The following is a 19,830-nucleotide window of genomic DNA, read 5'->3' as shown; positions in this document are numbered from 1 at the left end:
CCGCCTCACCCCCTGCGACACCCCCGCAACCTTCCGCCCGCGACTCATTGTAATTTAAATGGAATTCCCTTCGACAAGCAAATTGAAATATTTCAATTCGCACCTTCCGCCCTCCTGTCACATGATATTGAAATTGATTAAGGAATTAACCGCTTACGCTCGGAAATAAGTGTTCTGCTCACATATTTGTTCTTATTTTTTGTTAATGTTTTCATAAGAAATTGATTGTATTTATACAATCAAAGCAAATACCTAGTAGCTAAAGTTAAGTAGGTAGGTACTCATTTAGCCAGATTTAATGTATAGAGACAGAAAAAAAAACTATCTTTATATAGGGTACCTATATGATTAAGTATTATTCTTGTTGTCTTTGTTAATAAGTAGTTGTTAATAAGTAATTTAAACACACCATTTTTTTAGTACCAATTCCCATTAATCTGATAAATGAAAATTAAAAAAATAAAATAAAATCAATTGTAACAAAAGACATCACTACATTTACATATTTATAAATAAAATGATGTCTCACGTTATTTTATTAAATTGTAATATACAGACAAAAAGATATTTATCTACAAAAATTTAAATACGATGAAAAAATTGAACAGCAGTGCAAATGCACCGTGTCAAGATGAATCAAGAAGATAGAGCTGAATATGGCCAACAGTGCATATCGCGCGCCGATCTCATTAGTACCAAATAAAGCCCTCCAAACACCATATTGACTACATTCAGCCATTATAACCACACAATTAAACAAAAAGCTTTTAACAATAAAATTTTAAAAGAACGAACGCGAATAACAAACATTATTGTGTTTTTTGTGCCTCATTCAATACGAAAACTCTAAACTGGTTCTCAAAAAAGTCACCTTTATAATTTAAGTTTCACTGTGTTCCCTCCAATAAGCGGCCGGAGGCGGGGTTGGAAACCGCTCTCATTGGCGGATTCCTGCCTCTTATCTGACAACATTTTATATAACCGGATGATACAACATATACAGTTATCACTACAGAGTGAAAGAGAGAGCGATGTCTTTTATACAGTGTGTCGTTTCGCACTCTTTCTTTCTCCCTCGCGCCGATCTCAGCAACTGTCAGCATTCTGCCAAAATTGAAGCAACAGTGTTGAAAGCCAACGCGGAACGGAACGTCGCCTTAACTGATACGTTTCGATTGACTGACGTCTGAAAACTGTTTTCAATGCACAGTTGATTATTTTGTTAGTAGTGACTTTAGTGTATTTGGAAAATAAAAATGAAAATATTGTAACGTGTGTCTGATTTTTTGGAGTTTGGAAAATATTTTGCGCATTCGAAAATGTCTCTTCCGAACGGTGTTGATGTATCGCAACTTGTGCAGCACCCAGTTTTAGCTGCTTTGCCGCCGTTTTTCCTAAGAGCTTCCGAAAGATATCAGGTTAGTTAGAAGTATTTACTAAGTGGTGTTTATGTTACTGTTTTTTTCACATCCTTATATAACATGACGTTCTTTCAAAAACAATCAAGAATTTAACCTTAATTAACATTTTTGATGAAAACTTAAGTAACTATAAATTGCTTACTATTATTAATATCAAGGATATTTTTTTATTTGAATTTTAATAATCTTAGTTGATAAGACGAGTATAAGAAAAATATATTTCTTAAATAAAACAAAGTAGAAATAATAGAATATTAGTGAGAAATGTAACTCTATATAATATATATAGTGTACCTAAGTAAACTTTTCGCAAACTTAATAAAGCTCCCGCGAGTTTACATCAAGTGACCGACGGCGTCGGCTAGGTAAAAAAATAAGCTTCAAATAAAATAAAATCTCCTCAAACTCTATTAAAGACACGTGAAGTTCAATCGTATATTATTTTAACACTTAACTTAAAATTTATTTGGACCAACGTATTTATTATTAAGACGCATTGTAGATTTGGTAATAACCTAATCTACAATGCATCTTAATAAAACCATTATGGCAAAATAATTGAAACGTATTAAAATGAATGAAAATATTGAGATATAATTACTTATTCAATATTTTATTAGTATACCTATCTTCTTGCTTTTATTAAATAGTTTAGATTAATTTTATTTTGGAAGGGAGAAAAACAAATAATAGGTACCTAAGCCTGTTCAAAAATCGTTTCTTTTAAATTAAACTTCTCATACAGAACAAGTTTCAAATATCACATCCTGGCATAACAATATTTTAACGAAATTATAATATTAGAATCGTAATTACGGTACAATGCGTGTAATTTAACTGTAGTAGGTAAGTATTACGGTGTCGCTTGTAACACGCATGATACATGATATACCTATGAACTGTTACTTAAAAACCGGTTAAGTGCGAGCCGAATTGGCACATGATGGGTTCCGCACCATCTTACAAGAAATAACACTTGTTGTTTTTTTTTGTGATGTAACACTATTTGTGCTGTAAGACATTGCTGCCGGCTAATATTATCATGATTCTGTACTTTAGGTTTTGATTCCCTTGTCGGGTTTTGACAGATCAGACAGACAGACAACGAAGTAATAGTATAAAGGTTCCCTTTGTCTGTTAAATTTATTCATTACTAGCTGATGCCCGCAGCTTCGCCCGCGTGGATTGGTCAGATCCCCTGCAGCATCAGGATTGAGGAGTTGGACTCCAAATTTTTTATGAAACAATGTCGCAAAGTTCCTCTATCGATTAAAAAAGAAATCACGCAAATCGGTTCAGAAATCTCGGAGATTTCGGTGTAGGTACATAGGTAGAAAAACACAACTCCCTTTTTGAAAGTCGGTTAAAAAAGTAGCCTATGTTACTCCCTGGTCAATTCTCTACTTGTCTGTGAAAATCCCGTCAAAATCGGTTCAGCCGTTCCCAAGATTAGCCTTTTCAAACAGACAGACAGACAGACAAAAATTTTAAAAACGTGTGATTCAGTTATGGTATCGTTCAAATAACCATATGACCTTAATATGCGGTAGTTATTTCGAAATTACAGACAGACACTCCAATTTTATTTATTAGTATAGATAAGTAATAAAATAAGAGTGTTTATATTTTGTAGATATTTTTAACCTGTAGCCTAACTACATATAGTCTCCTATAACTGTGTGTATTTTGATTTGTTTTGTTATAGCTAATACCTAAAACAAATGCAGCTAGATTGAGTTGCTTTTCTTTTTTAAAATATCCGCACGGTGACTCCTTCATTCCACGTGACATTGGTGAAGTGCATTGTGCTGGTGTAAAACTAATAAAACCATAGAGCAAAGGTTCCTTTTGTTTGTTATTTTACGGAATCCTAAAAAGTGTAACTTTACACTCTTGTTGTTACTTTTGTGTGTTTATTGAATTATGCCAATTGTGTTGTATCGAATTATGTTGAATGGGGTGTTACGGAATATTATAATTATAGTATTAGGTAATACTTTAAGGGGTAACTTCAATAAAGCGAATGAAACATCTGTGTTAAAGGTATCTTTTTGGAAAGTAAGATCATCGCTACCTAATAATATGTGTACATTAAAAATATGTACTAATTTTAATATGCCAATAGGTACCTAGCAAGTAGGTAACAATCCAAGTAGTACCTGATAAAATTTTGAAACCTAGATTTTATTTATGACTATCCGTTCTGAATCTTAAAAACTGAATTTTCATATTCGGACTTAAAAGGAGAAAAACTTCAGGGGAAAATTACCTGTAGATAACAGCTATAACAATATTATGATGACTACCTGCCCTTCCCTAACTAAAAGAAGTATTTATTAGGGACTCCTTCGCTGACTGATTATTTATAGTTGTTTTTAATAAGCTGTAAAATAAATTTAATTAACTGTAAAATAGTATTAGGTAATTATATATTTAATAGTATTGAGCGCTAACTCGCCAACAAACTGTGATGCAGTTTGGCGAGACATATTTTTTAAAGATTTTTTTGTGTCTGCAAATTAATAAATAAAAAAAATTAATCTAAACTGAACGTATTAAAATTTAAAATGTAACGGATAGCAGCAAATGACTCGCATAAAATTTACATAATATGACATAATTATGTATGATTTGATTGCTAGCCTAATGGCCCATAGTGGTTGGGAATTTCTTGAAGCAATTATACTGTGGACTTTCATACTTTTCCACATACCTATGCCACACCCACCTATGATTTAACTAACAGCACCTACATGTTTAGGCGTCTGTAAGGTTTGACGATTAGGTAGGTTAGTGATAGAACCCGGGACCGACGGACGCCGAATTCTCCTCCAACAAACAACCTCCTAAGTTGGCCATCCACCCATTTACTGACACGGGCCAAACTTACTTAACCCTGAAATCATTAAAAATGCAAAATATTTCCTTTTCACGGCTCAACTATTAGTGCAATATTGGTGCAAGGCACGGGTATAGATTGCATTCTGGAGACGGCCATAGGATAAATTTCATCCCGGACAATTAAAAAGTTCCCGCGGGATTTTTACAAACCTTAATCCACTATCAGTTATTGTACAATAGATACGTCATGTTTCAATCACAGTTCATAAACGCGACACAATATGAAGGCGTTCTATGCTACGTCGTAGACGCTCTACGACACTCTCTACAGTAAACTAATTAGGAGTTTTAACACTTTTGATGTAGACAAATTGCATAAATAAATGTAAATATGGATATGTATGCCCTCTGTTTTAATAAATTATTGTATTTTCTGCACTTTTATTCTGTAATCTATATAAAAGGAAAAGCTGACTGACTGATCTATATACATGCAGATAGCTATTATAACGTAGACATCCGCTAAGAAAGGATTTTTGAAAAAGGCCACAAGAGATATTGTCGCTGGCTGTGCAAAATATTACTACTGAATAGAATCTCTTTAACCCAAGAATCAAAGAGTTCCACAAGATTTTTAAGAACATAAACCTAGACGGAAGAAACGCGGGCATCAGCTATAGTAGCAGATTTAAATGAAATTATTATAATCGTTTTGTAATGTATTAAGGTAACAGTTTTATTTGCACAGAGAACGCCAAAATGCGCCCGGTGTCGCAACCACGGCGTCGTGTCAGCCCTCAAAGGCCACAAGAGATATTGTCGCTGGCGTGACTGTGTCTGTGCAAAGTGCACACTCATTGCAGAAAGACAGCGCGTTATGGCAGCACAGGTTGGTAGCTCATTTATCACCCCGCTATATCAAAACTGTTTTAATTCAAAAACACACTTTTTAAACTTATTTTTGAATACTAAAAAAAGATTTAGGAACAGTTATTGGGTTATTTTTTTTTTTTTTTTTTTTTTATATAACCATAAAGTACTGACAGCAGTACTTTATTAGAATTACAATCTAGCCTACGAGTAAAGCTAATAAGTAATATTATGTTAACCTAAACTTATAAAAGTACTTATATCTAAGAGTCCGTCCATTGACATATTTCTTAGTTTATCGTTAGTTATTATTTTATGACACTTTGTTCTTGTGTTCATTATATTGCACTAGCACTAAATTTTCACTTTGTTCTTTCTTGTGTTCTTTACACTGCACTAACACTGTAACTACACTAGCTCAAAAGGCTTAGTCCTTTTAAGTCTACGCTTTAGGTCTGTGTTGTCGAGGAGCTGGATAGCCTCGACGTTCACATGTTGATGGAGCCTGCGTTCGTGGGATTTAGCATGTTTGCTAATAACCGAGTCCACGAAGTCCATTTGAAGATCGCGATGAATGTCTTCATTTCTGACGTACCAGGGTGCATTGATGATACCCCTGAGTACTTTATTTTGGAATCGCTGTATTATTTGAATGTTGCTTTTTCTGGTACAACCCCACAACTGGATACCATAAGTCCACACTGGCATTAGGACCTGTTTATACAAGAGTTTCTTATTTTGTGTTGATAGTGAAGAGTTTCTACCTATGAGCCAGTACAATTTTTTGTACCTTATCTCTAGGTCTTCTTTTTTCTTCTTGACATGAGCTTTCCAGCGTAGCTTGCTGTCAAGAGTCATTCCAAGATATTTTGCCGTATTAGCATAAGGTATCTTTTGTTGGTCAATATAGATAGGGTAATAGTTCGATTTTTTATTTGTAAAATCAATATGGGTAGACTTGGAATCGTTCAATTTTATTCGCCATTTTTTCGTCCATTTGTGGAGTTCATTTAATGCTGATTGTACTTTTCCCGCCGCCTCCTGGTGAGTATTACCCACAGCTATGATGGCAGTGTCATCGGCAAAAGTAGCGATGGTATTATGATCAGGTTGTGGAAGATCACAGGTATACAGGAGATACAGGACAGGTCCTAGAACGCTTCCTTGAGGTACTCCAGCTTTGATCTCCTTGAGTTTGGAGTAGGCTTCCTCTTGCCTCACTCTAAATACTCTATCAGATATATAAGATTCAAGTATGTCTGCGAATGGTTGAGGGAGTAATACTTTAAGTTTGTGAACAAGACCTTCATGCCAGACTTTATCAAAGGCTTGTGCTACATCGAGAAATACGGATGAACAAACTTTCTTTTCTTCTAGTGTTCTTTCAATTATATTCGTTATTCTGTGAACTTGATCGATTGTCGAGTGCTTTTCCCTGAATCCGAACTGGTGGTCGGGAATCAGATTTTTTTCATCTAATATAGGTTTTAATCTGCTGAGTAGTAGCTTTTCAAAAAGTTTAGAGATAATTGGTAGTAGAGAAATTGGTCTGTATGATGTAACCTCATTTGGTGGTTTTCCTGGTTTGGCGATCATAATTACTTCTGCAACTTTCCACAAGTCAGGGACGTGCTTCATTCTAAACGCTGCATTAATCAGCGTCGTTAATTTAACGATTCCTTTTTTTGGAAGGTTTCGCAAGATTTCTGTAGTAATTAGATCATATCCTGGAGCTTTTTTCAGGCTGAGTTTATTAATTATATTAAGTATTTCTTTAGGTGTGACTAGTTTAATGGGAGTGTTTTCTTGACTTTTTTCGATTGTAGTAAAGTCAGTGTGTTCTCCTTCGTTTGGTTGAAATATTTTTTCTAGATATTCTGCAAATCTTTTAGCTTTTTGCTCACTATTTCTTGCCCACATTCCATTTTCTTCCTTGATTGGAGGAATATGCAAACATGGTCTTTTTAAATTCCTAGTGGCTTTCCAAAGTGAATAGTCGGTGCTCCGTTCGCTTGTATTGGGTTATGATTAAAGCATATTTACTGCAGTTCCTTTTCCGTACAGAGAAATTGGAGACCAGAAAATACAGTTGTCTCAAGAGGCTTTTGAGTTGAAACAGTTTTGATTTTGGGGTCTGATATATCAATTAGCCGTATATTCACTAGGACTTAGGAGAGTTGACTTGGAATAATCATGTTGACGTAGGTAGGTACCTATAGGTATATCGCTGGTTGGTAGCTGTAATTTCTTATACCCATCGTCAAGAGATTGGTCGCATTGAGTCGCTGGACATGTTGCGCAAAATCGAGTGACGACGCACGACTGATTTTTGACCTAGTGAATACACGGCTTAATTATCTTAAGGCTACTGGTTCACCAGAAATGTGTATATCACACTAATATTATAAAGGTGAAAGTTTGTATGTGTGTGTGTGTGTGTGTGTGTGTGTGTGTGTGTGTGTGTTTGTTACTCCTTCACCCAAAAACTACTAGACGGATTTGGCTGAAATTTGGAATGGAGATAGATATTATCCAGGATTAGCATATAGGCTACTTTTTAGCCCGGAAAATCAAAGAGTTCCCACGGGATTTCAAAAAACTTAAATCCACGCGGACGAAGTCGCGGGCATCATCTAGTACAGGTATAAGCGGGGAGTTACTGCAGTGATCGCAAAACACTTAGTCCAATTTGAGTTGCAACCTGGCGGTTTGTGCAGGTCTGATGACAAATATTCAAGCCCCGATGAGATCTGGTTTTAACCCCCGACCCAAAAAGAGGGGTGTTATAAGTTAGACGTGTGTATCTGTGTATCTGTCTGTGGCATCGTAGCTCCTAAACGAATGAGCCGATTTTAATTTAGTTTTTTTTTGTTTGAAAGGTGGGCTTGATCGACAGTGTTCTTAGCTATAATCCAAGAAAATCGGTTTAGCCGTTTGAAAGTTATCAGCTGTTTTCTAGTTTTTTATATTATTTTCTAGTTATTGTATACCCACTAAGTACGTACATTTTTGTACATACGTACGCCTCGTGTTCTCAGCAAACTACTTATCTTGCAATCACTGTAAAAGGAAACGCTCGCCAGCACAGTAGCAGAAACTGAATCCTTACTTGTCAGATGAATTTACCTAGCTCACCGCTCACTTTCTGGGCATATTTCTGTAATTAGTATAGCTAAGTTAAAGAGCTACTTTTTATTATTGACTGTATAGAAAATAAGTGCTTTGTTATAACATGATCCTAATATAAGATTAGTTTTGGTCCACCTGCGATGATTTTAGTAGGAAATATTTCATGTCATACCCGGCATACCACGCACGCCACTTATTTATTTTACATTGATGGTACTAGTTTAGAAACCTTCTCGCAAGTCCCAACAACAACTGCTTAAACTTTCAACTTAATCGCATGAACGATGTTCAAACACATAGTACCTAATAATACCTAGGTAACGAACAGGCGGACGTCAAACATTAATCGATAATTTCGAAGCCCATAGTATAATTTTTCGTGTATAAGGGATAATTGCAAAGTAATTATAAATCTTTGCATGGATTTCCGCAAGGTAACGCCTGCCCCTCCAAGCAATACGACTGCTATCAAGCAGTTCTGGCGCTGGCGTGACACAGTACACTATATGCCCTTACACTTACATTTGCGGGATGGGCCATGGCTGCAGGTTAGTTCAAGTTAGCTTTCTACCTAACGGACTAACATTACGAAACTGTTTGATCAAAATCCAAAAAAGGCTTTCTTCTTTTCTATTTGGTGGCTTTTTGTAGTACCAGACCAGCACAATGCACTTCGCCAGTGTCGAGTAGCTTAGAGGGAGGCATATAAGATATTAGTCGGTAAAAAAGTGCCAATTTTCTGAGTATTGTTCAAGGCATTTTAAAATTAGTTATGTAGGTACTCGATTCAATTAAAAACTGGCTAAGCTATGCCGTCAAATGGTGTAAAGCGTTCAGTTTGGGGGTATGGGTTTAATGATAACTGCCATACCTACCCCTTCCCAGTTTTCTTGCATTAAATTAATTCATCACTTACCACCAAGAGATCACAGTCAAGTCAGTCAACTCTGAAAAGGGATTCTGGTTAAAATTCAGTATATATAAAAGCTCCTAAGCGATTCTTAAGTAAATCCTGCGCCTTTATCTATTTTTTTGCTTATATATCTAATTGGATACCTACCCATGTTTTATTTACATAAAACAATCTGATTGAGCACCTGCAGCTATTGACCTATACCTATTAATATAGATACACAGAGAAAACTGACATTACTTCTAATTTTCTCCTTCCAAAGGCGTTTCTTTTCAGTAGGAGATATATTCCTTTCCAGATTTCAGTAAAAATTTCACAGTTTTCGGATTCAGTAGGTAATCGGTGAAGCAAAAGTTCTACCTTTTGAAAGAAAATGCTATTAGAAGAAGAAAATCAGAAGAAACGAAAACCTTTTGGTTTTAAAGAAAAAATTCTCTCAGTGTTGCCAACGATTTTTGGGAGTAGACCTCATTTCTGACCAAAAAATGCGAAAATTTTAAAATATGAATCGTACATAGTATACCGAGATAAATAATTGTTTTTTTTTTCAATTTTTTTTCTTTTGTTTAGGTGGCGTTACGTCGCCAACAAGCACAAGAAGAAAACGAAGCACGGGAACTGAACCTACTGTATGCAGGGCAGCCTTCCGCCGCGCCGCACTTTCCTGATATGTCGGAGGATCAACCAAGTAAGCATAATATCCAATAGGTATCCATACTAATAATATTCTCTTCTCTCCGGTCATTCCTTCATAACTTCATGGTCCTGGCGAGAGATCCCAGCCTTGAGTAAACCAGGTATTTCCATTTGTTCCTGTCGATAGCTATTTTAGTTTTTTTTTTTACCTTTTAAAAAGTAGCCGTAGTAGTAGTAGGTAGTTAAATAAGTACATAAAAAAATAAAAAAATAGATCCCAACGAATTGAGAACCTCCTCCTTTTTTTGAAGTCGGTTAAAAAGGAATACCTACCTACAGAGAAAATAATTACCATCGACCCCTTTGTTTTTATTTCTTGGGTTTTTGGTTTCAAAAAATTCTATAAAATAAGATACTATGTATCAATCAGGCTTAAAATATGAAGATTTTGGTGAAATGCCAGTCGCCCACTGAAAGCTCCGTTCTCTTTCTCAAGCATTAAATATATTTTTAAATTGTGTTTTACAATTTTGGGGTTTAATTCTTTGCCAAAAAACAATTTGTCCGCTATTTGATCATAGTTCGTGCAACAAGTTTTCTTGACTGGCTTCTAGTGAAATGTATTTTCTTCTCTAGGAATTTTAGTTTGATTCAAAATTAATTGTAAGAACATTTTTAGGCATTGAACCTTAAATAAGTAATTGCCCTACTTAGGGCAATTACCTGCCTAATTAGGTAGTGTATCTTCAAAGTTTCAATTACAACTCTTTTAGGGTTCCGTACCTAAAAAGGAAAAAATGGAACCATAAGCATCACTTTGTTGTCGGTCTGTCTGTCTGTCTGTCCGTCCGTCCGTCCGTCCGTCCGCGTCGTGTCTGTCAAGAAAACTTATAGGGTACTTCCCGTTGACCTAGAGTTATGAAATTTGCAGGTAGGTAGGTCTTATAGCGTAAGTAAAGAAATAAATCTAAAAACATTGAGTTTTTGGTTACATCAGAGAAAAAAAATTAAAATGTGTTTTAATTTTCAATTATACCGAATGGGCTATCATATGAAAGGCCTTTACTTATACATTCTAAAACAGATTTTTATTTATTTTTAAGCATAATATTTAGTTTTTACAAAATGTCGGAAAAATACCCGAGTACGGAACCCTCGATGCGTGAGTCTGACTCGCACTTGGCCGTTTTTTTTGTGTTTAAAGGTAAAAAGAAATAAAGTTATTAGTCAGGTCAGGAATTTCCAAACTTTTCAAAAGTACTAGTAGCTTGGGAATTGGAATGCCAACGCCTAAGCTTTTTGTATCGAAACTTCCGGACCTTGTTAGTGTCGCCAGACGAGAATTGATTTCAGAAAAGAAAATTCAATAGGTTCTACGCAACTTTTAACAAGGTCTAATTTTTAGGGTTCCCTATTCCCTGAGAAAAATGGAACCATCCATGATCTGTCGTACCCATCAAGACCGCCAAGGGAACCAAAACCTATAAAGTACTTCCTGTTGATCTAGAATCATGTTTGGCAGTAGCAATGTCTTATAAGTTATAGTACAAGTGAAGGGAAAAATTTAAACCGTGGATTTGTGGTTACAACACAAAAAATCCATAATAATTAATAAGTGTGTATATTATACTATTTCCTATAGCTTTTATATGTATCTATTTTGTACCCGGGCGTGAGAGTAAGTTATATAAAAATTAATAAGTGTTATTTTTGTAAGATGGTACAAAACCTTTCGTGAACGAGTTTGACTCACACTTAACCGGTTTTTTTCACGAGACGAACTGGGAAATGTACCTACTATTTTTCACGAAATAGGTTGAATTGCTGGTTGCGACAACTCTTTCTAAGGGGTACTTTTTATTTCAGTATGGACTTTGACTGAAAATTGTAAGTAGTCGGCCGCGTACGCGTATACAGGGTGTAACCAGAACGCTAGCATAAACTTAGCGTTCTCATTATACTACCTAAACACAATCCGATTCCTATAGCCGTAATAAATTGCCTTATTTTGTAGTTTTAGTGATTTAGCATTTTTCAGTCAACGCCCCATCTACGACGCGGCATTGACTCCGAGTGGCCTACTTACGCAACGGTCGTTGACCTCTACCGTCAGTCTGATATTTTATTCGAACTTTAAAAAAGACTTATGTTGTTTTTTATTTATTTTTTCGCGTTTTTATTGTTATCTTATCAGTAATCATTGGTACTATAACCTGTCTTCGTTTTTGCTAACGTTCTGGTTACACCCTGGTTACACCATGATAGACCTTGGTTCAAGTCCTATTGTTTATTGCCTCGTAATTTTATTCCGTCAGTTGTTTTTACAGACAATATATTATAAGTTTTGATAGATACATATTTTTGTATCATTCCATCACCGGCCCACTACTGAACACGATCTCCTCCCGACTGCTTGGACACTACTATTAGTTTACAGTACTATTTGTTTGTTTCAGCATTTTGTTTGTTTTTCCGTTTGTAGATATCGCTAAAAATAAAAACAGATCGCGTTGTTCGATAACAAAACAAAACGATTCGCCATTTCACTCCAGTGTTACAAGGCTCGTTTTACTCGGTTTGTTTCATTTCACGTTTACAGCACTGTAAAAAACCTCTTTTTAAAGTCTCTTTTCACGAGGTTTTCCGCGCTTAACACGCCAATATATTGTCTGGCGACACTCATGCTTTCAGGTACCTCGTTTTCTTACCATTTTTCCATTCGCGTTATATCGTTAATGGCTTGGTTTCAAAAAGAGTAACGTATGTTACAGCAGTCACTTCTCATCACTTGTCATCACTTACCAGCAGGTCTGATCGCAGCTAAGCGCTAATCTATAAATTAAAAAATTATGTTTTAGAATGTTCATTGACGTAGTACTTTTTCAAATCCAATATAAAAAACTAAATTAATAAAAATAGGTGAATTCTATAAAATAAACATAAAACTATAAAAATATTAAATAAAAACTAAATTTAATTAAATTAAATTTAATCTAAAACCACCGCACCGAGGCATTGTACACAAGATATACTGGCAAGATTGCCCCGTTGGATGGCCAAACTAATTCTTTGTCCAAGGTAGCTTCCGGCTCTTGGGTCCTCGGTTGACTCGATAAGTAACCCTTTTTGAAATTCCCTTAAAAAGAACTCGAGCCCACGCCAAAGCGCACAAATATGAAGCTCCTATTCAGGCATGCTGAAAAAAACCATCCATCTTAGGCTGCATCATCACTTGCTAGCAGGTCTGATTGCAGCCACGTGCTAGTCGATAAGTTAAAAAAAAAACTTCCCGTTAACGAAAAGTAAGTCAAAACATAGATGGTGCCTCATTAGGGTGTACATAGCTTACAGTACTAGCGTTTGATGCGAATGTTTTTCTTCTCAGTAGAAGTTGCATTCCGAACGGGGTGGTATAGTCACAAACGTTGCATAGACACTATAGTTGTTGTCATACATCAAAAAAATAAATTTTGATTTTACTAACACTATTAACACATAGCATATTTTTAACATTCATTAAGGCGCTTTGCAGATGGAGCAACTATTGCAGCAACTTGCAACTAGCTGTTTACATATAAGTATCATGATAGAACTACGCACAGGCAGCAACTCGAGTTGCGAGTTCCAGTGATCGACAAAAGTTTTTAGTTGCTGCAATTGATGACTAAGTTAGTTTCTAGTTGCCGCAACTAGCAACTGTCGAAATTGTATCGACAATGAATAATTTGTCGTTGTTGACGCCGTCGACGGCGGCGACGTAGTACAATGAGAACAAGTGCTGCTTCTTCGATATCCATCGTTCATTGTACGTAGATGAGCAACTTAGCTATCAAAGTTGCTCACAAATTGCTATAAAATTGCGGCACCCGTAAACCGGGCTGCTTGGTTGTAGCAACTGGCAACTTTTATAGGAGACTTTAAAAAAATTGATAGTTTCTTCAACTGACGTTACTCCATCTGCATAGCGCCTAATTGGTAGCATCAAAGACAGCAATCCGTGGTCCACTCACTCGCTCCCGTATTTTGTGTAGCAAGTGGGGATTTTGAGTATTGAGAAGGTAAAGGAGATAAGCATTACTACACAAATATGTTTAGTAAAAATTGAATTCTGGTTTATTGATTGTAATCAACAAATGTTAATATGCATTAATTTAACGCTTAATAAGTAAATGCATCACCACTATTCACCACTATATGAAACTTTTAAAAGGAAACATTTGCGTAAATTATAGTACGCTCAGATGAAATAAATACCCGACCACCTTTGTTAGAAGACGGGTGAAAAGTTTCACCAAGCAAACATTTTTGCGTTTTCTCACAAAAACTAGTATACCGTACTTTCGCTATGAAACATGAATAAAGCAATTCACCCTCTTTAAGCAGTCACTTAGCAGGCGTTAATCAAATATGTATATAGGTACAAGTGCCCCCGTCCTTCCGCGCGTGTTTCGCCTCAAAAGCAAGAAGTCTGGGTTTAAAACAGTTTCTAAAACATCGTACCATTTAGTTAATTGCGCCGTCGCCATTTATACAAATGGTTTTAACTTTTTAATTCATTTCTGAAACATCAAAAGAGTTTTTCCTCTACTTACAAGCAATTTTGAGCGTAGTTTTCTTGGTGGTAGGTTCTGAATTGAATGTGTAAAGTCTTGAGTGTGTTTGGGGTTATTCGTGTTTATAGAAATTAATTCGCTAGACTAATTTCATGGGTTCGCCTGTGGGTGTTGTGAATGACGCCTTTATGTGTGTGAAAAATACATAGTTTTGTTTTGCATTGAATACCAAAAAGTATTTCCTAATTTCAGCTTTTTTTTTACTTCATACTTCATTTTTTTTTACCTGGAGGAAATAAATATCAAGCAGTATAGGAAACTGTGGTGGCGCGCTCTTGGGAGCGCACTTATGTCCAGCAGTGGATGCAGACAGGCTGATTGATTGATTGATTGAGCATAGGAAAAACTTTAACTTGTGCGTTTAATGAATCTGCCAAGGACATCTTATCCTAAAAATATCAGCATTCTAGCGATAGAATTTACAGATTTGCTTCCCCCATACAGAGGCGTAGAGGGGTGAAATTTCCAATTTCTTAATTTTCCTGTAGTTTGTATGCAATTTCTAGTCTACACACCAAATTTCAGTCTTCTAGGACTTCGGGAAGTACCCTAGAATTACAGTCTAGAAGTTTTGACTGTCAATAAATCTGAAACTATAAAAGCTAGACAATTGATACTCAGTGCGTTTAATAAATCTGCCAAGGACATCTTATCCTGAAAATATCAGCATTCTAGCGACAGAATTTACAGATTTGCTTTTCTCATAAGAGGCGTAGAGGGGGGAAAATTCCAATTTCTCAATTTTCCTGTAGTTTGTATGCAATTTCTAGTCTACATACCAAATTTCAGCCTTCTAGGACTTCTGGAAGTGCCCTAGAATTACAGACTATGAATTGTGATGATCATCAGTGAGGGACGAAAACGGCGTATTTTAGGTATCAATAAATCTGTAACCATAAAAGCTACATATTTGATATTTGGTATATTTGGTAAATTTGCTGAGGACACCTTATACTGAAAATTTCAGCTTTCTAGCGTCATCCAGACCGAAGTTATGACGGGTCGAAAATACGGCGAAACACTTCGAGAAAAAGGTACGTAGCGCCCCGGCCGCCGTTTGGCTCGTCTTGGCGGGGGCACTGCCGTGCCCCCTGATATCAGAGTCCATACTTTTTTCTGGGGTAAATATCACTTGTAAAAATACGTTTCAGAATGTATATAGAATTCTCATATAGAATCCATTTAGCAGCTACAATGATGGTGGCAAGTTAATAGCGAGTATTAAAAGATATTATACGTAGAGCGAATTCCTTACATCGCATACCTCGATACACCCCGCATTTTGTGTGTAGTGCAATTTAAAAGCGATTAACATACATTATCTTGAGTTTGATAGTGAAGATACACTTGGTACAGAATTCTTATTTTGAAAATTGAAACACATTTTAATTTTTTTAAAATGATGTAACCACAAATGAGCAGACAGACAGACAGACAGACGCGAAAGTGATCCTATGAGGGTTCCGTTTTTCCTTTTGAACCCTAAAAATGTCAGCAAAATCCTTAGCAGCTGAGAGTAGATTACACATTGGTGATCGCTTCAGTTTTGCTCTTGTACCAGTGCGGGAGATAGGGCAAGTTCCTTCACGCGTCGCTTTTATTGCGGCTACAGTATTGCTCACTGTACACTCCCCTATGGCATTCCTCAGTGTTCAGCCTTTATGAAACTTAATGTCTTTTGTTATACGAGATACAGATATTAAATATTTACTGATGACTAAATTATATAATAGAGTTTTCTAATAGAGTCAAGACTCTAATAATACTTAGTATTTTGTATCACGTTCTTTTTTATGAAATGAAATGAAATGATTTATTTATTTTGCGAAATGTGAATAACAGAATATAATGCAGATGGTATATTGCCAGGTCCTTGGTCCTTCACATTTTGCCATTTATGTATGGCGTGCAAAATATATAGTTAATACAATAAATAACCAATAAAGAATAAGAATATAAATTGAGATTGAAATGAACATTATGACTTGCTTATTAATTACCTGAAAAGATATTTCAGCGCACCAAATAGAATTGCTGTTTCCGAAAACGGGTAGGTCTCTCAAGGGTAGATAAAATTGGTCTTTATTTTAATACCTAAAGGTTGATTTAATTTAAAAAAAACCAGCCAAGTGCGAGTCAGACTCGCGCACCAAGGGTTCTGTACACGGGTACTTTTTTCGACATTTTGCACGATAAATTAAAAACTATTATGCATAATTTTTTTTTGTGATGTACTTAACCACAAACTCATGGTTTTTGGATTTTTCCTTTATTTGTGCTATAAGATCTACCTTCCTACCCATGATTCTGGTCAACGAGGAGTATCCTGTAGGGTTTCTTGTCAGATACGACAGACGCACAGACGAACTAACTGGCAGACAGACAGACAGACCACCAAGTGATCCTATCAGGGTTCCTTTTTTCCTTTTGAGGCACGGAAAAAGGTGGGAGTTAGTGGATTTAGATATTATGCTCAATACAGGTATGATATTTTGATCTAACTCGACACTTGTTCTTGTTGCGGAGGTGGACTGTGATACGCGACCGCGACGCGCGACAACGACTCGCGACACAGTCGGGTGATCGAATACAAAGCGTAGCCACAGTTTTACGTCGTAACTGAGGCGTAGCGCGTTGCGGTTACTAACCAGCTTACTCACATTTCTCTAGAAAGCAGTGTGCAAGTGTCAACTCCCAAGGTACGCGTGTCGCCGTCGCGTGTCGCGGTCTTAATTAGCCACATTTATATTAGTAATTGATCTATTTTAAAAGGATAAATCTCAGGTCTTGTCTCTGATATCTTTGAAATATCCTTCTGTCCACTCAACGACCACTTTAACATTACCCGTCTCTTTTACACATACTGCACTTCTATGTGCTTCTCACTCCAGATGATTTCGATACCATTTATATTTCAAGTACCTTCTAGTATATATTCATCCCCCTTGCACCTGCGCTGTACTCTATCTTCTATCTCGCGTCCACTTGAGGTCAGTCGTGGGATGCAACCTGAATTTTCATTGTATAAAATGCTATAATAAACCGCTTTCAATTCGAACGGGTTTGCGAAGGGTTGGTTTGCTTTTGATAAACTTTTGCAAGCGTTTTTTTCCATTTTTAGAATGTGAAATAATATTTTTATTTCTATTTATGTTGCTTTGTATACGTAGCAGTTGATTGCGTTTTAAAACGCTTCAGGGTTCTCTATTACATTAAAAGGAGCCTGTATTTTTTAACTTTTTTTCATTTATGTCTTGGTTTTATTTTCTGCTTTTAGTGACTTATCATACTTTTAATATTATTTTACCGTTATCATTTGGATAAGTACGGTCTATTTATTATATTCATTTTATGGGTCTCAGATCTAACTATCTACACACTAATATTCCTACATTGGCTAGACACGAGCACTAAAAAATTTCAAATATTCACTATACTTGCGTACGTAATATTCCACACTTTCTATAATAGTTAACATAATCGAATTATAATAGGTGCATTAAAATTGAAGCTTATAAATTACCTCCCTTATTTTTGTTACCAAACTGAAACTTATTACGTATACAATTCTGTGAATAACTGAATTAATTTAAATAAAACAACCTGTGTATTGAAGATTTGATACAAGCAAAAAATATAAAAGCGAAGCCCACTCGATATCCAACAACGAATGTATTGAATTGCGTTCAAGAGCTCCAAATAATGAGCTCTCCGTTGTATAACAACTTGTACTTTTCTAAAGGAGAGCCATTATACCGCTGACCAACGATTATTGAAACCTTTTTGCTAAAAAACTCAATTGGTGTCCCTGTTAAGGAATTATCCTACAACCATCTTTAGTGTTTACCATTCAAATATAAACTTTAGAAATTACAAAACAAGATTCAAATTTACTTTGAATATTGTGGATGATCTTTTAAAGGAGAACATGACGATTAATAATGAACTTACTGGATAAGACATTAGGGTGAATTCTTGTTTGTCCGATGTTGCTTGTCTATTTGGATTGAGGGCTCTTTGGTTGCACTCCAATTTCGGGGTAAGGTTAATGGTTGAGTAATCGACAGAGGGCCGAAGGGCCCGCAGGATGTGTTTGATATGTTTGACATTGAATTGCTGTCTCTAGAACTGCTATTGACTGTTGATTGTGATAGTTTGTATTGTGTTAAGTATGGTTATCTTATTCTCAAATAAACAAACAATCTATCGTTAACCGGACTTATGAATTTTCCCATAAACATAATATTTTCTTATTAAGTGGTTTCATTTGTGTAAACAACCTCTAAAAACGAAAAACAAAATAATTCGCTATTTTTTTTCTATTTTTTGCTATTTTATTCGCTAAAAATTAAAATTACTCAGGAAACCCGGCTTAAGTGCATTAAGTAATAGGTAAGTAAGAGAGACTTTTAATAATAATTCATAAATAAAAAGATTTAAAGCTGGTCGTGCGAATCGGACTCACACACGTAGAGTTCCGTACCCTCACACAAGATTAAGTAGGTACTATTTTTTTTAATTTACATGGCGACCGTTTTGAAATTTTTATTATTTTTGTTATAGCGGCACAAGAAAAATTTCAACTCTATCTATTACGGTTCATGAGACAGAGCCCGTTGACAGACAGACAGCTGACGGACGGACAGACAGACGGGTGGATTGCGGAGGCTTAGTAATAGCGTCCCATTGGCACCCGTCGGGTACGGATCCCTAAAAAGCTTTACTTGCAGTTTCGGTATACCGCTTCCACGAAATCTATTTCAGCGATTTTTTCCCTTTTTATTTGCGAGTGAAAGTGATACACGAAATTGATTTATACGGTGTGTCGGGTAACAGGATGCCGTGTTTCGCGGGCTTCTTAAGTTTTTATTAAATTTTCCGGGCGTTTACTTTTTGTCTGATTTGATTAAATCGATGTACCTAGGTACGAGTGTATCGGGTTACGGTATTGTTACATCGCAGTAGTATGTTATTTTAACTTTTCAAGTAAATATCTGTTGGTTTTTGTTTCACAAGTCACCTACGCAACTTTCATAAGTCACGATTATTATTTAATAGATTTTTCTTTTAAGACCTCATTCGCACGAGAGCTTTTTTAACGTCCGTTAAAGAAGCGTTCAAATAGAACAAATGCATTCCCAAGTATCTGTTCACACGTCAACGCTTTTTAACGCGCATTTCGTGTTTTCAGCGCAACGCCGGGTTTTAACGCAACGCAACGAATTAGGGATAAGCCTACGGGAACAAATGACGGCCATACCAGCCTATACATCGGCTTGCATGCGTTATAAGTAAGAGGATCATCAGCAATATGAATACTTATCGTACTTAAATACGAGTTTCTTTCAAAAGGGACGCACCAGCATTCATTTGACTATATTTTTAAAGAAAACGAAAAAATATAAGA

General features: G+C 35.9%; 1 protein-coding gene across 1 annotated transcript in view; it reads left to right on the top strand.

Moving 5' to 3' along the window:
* Positions 1-1,159: 1,159 nt before the first annotated feature.
* The window catches only part of LOC123865617 (doublesex- and mab-3-related transcription factor A2), a 34,847-nt gene continuing 16,176 nt past the window's right edge, over positions 1,160-19,830 (top strand). Inside the window, exons 1-3 of the mRNA XM_045906772.1 lie at positions 1,160-1,418; positions 5,011-5,151; positions 9,745-9,862. Coding sequence (XP_045762728.1) covers positions 1,320-1,418; positions 5,011-5,151; positions 9,745-9,862 — 358 coding nt within the window. The 5' untranslated portion in view covers positions 1,160-1,319. The remainder of the gene's footprint in view (positions 1,419-5,010; positions 5,152-9,744; positions 9,863-19,830) is intronic.

Source organism: Maniola jurtina, chromosome 5 (assembly GCF_905333055.1).
Source record: "Maniola jurtina chromosome 5, ilManJurt1.1, whole genome shotgun sequence".
NCBI lineage: Eukaryota > Metazoa > Arthropoda > Insecta > Lepidoptera > Nymphalidae > Maniola > Maniola jurtina.
Note: the sequence above shows the minus strand (reverse complement) of the source record. Positions and strands in the feature narration are given on the sequence as shown.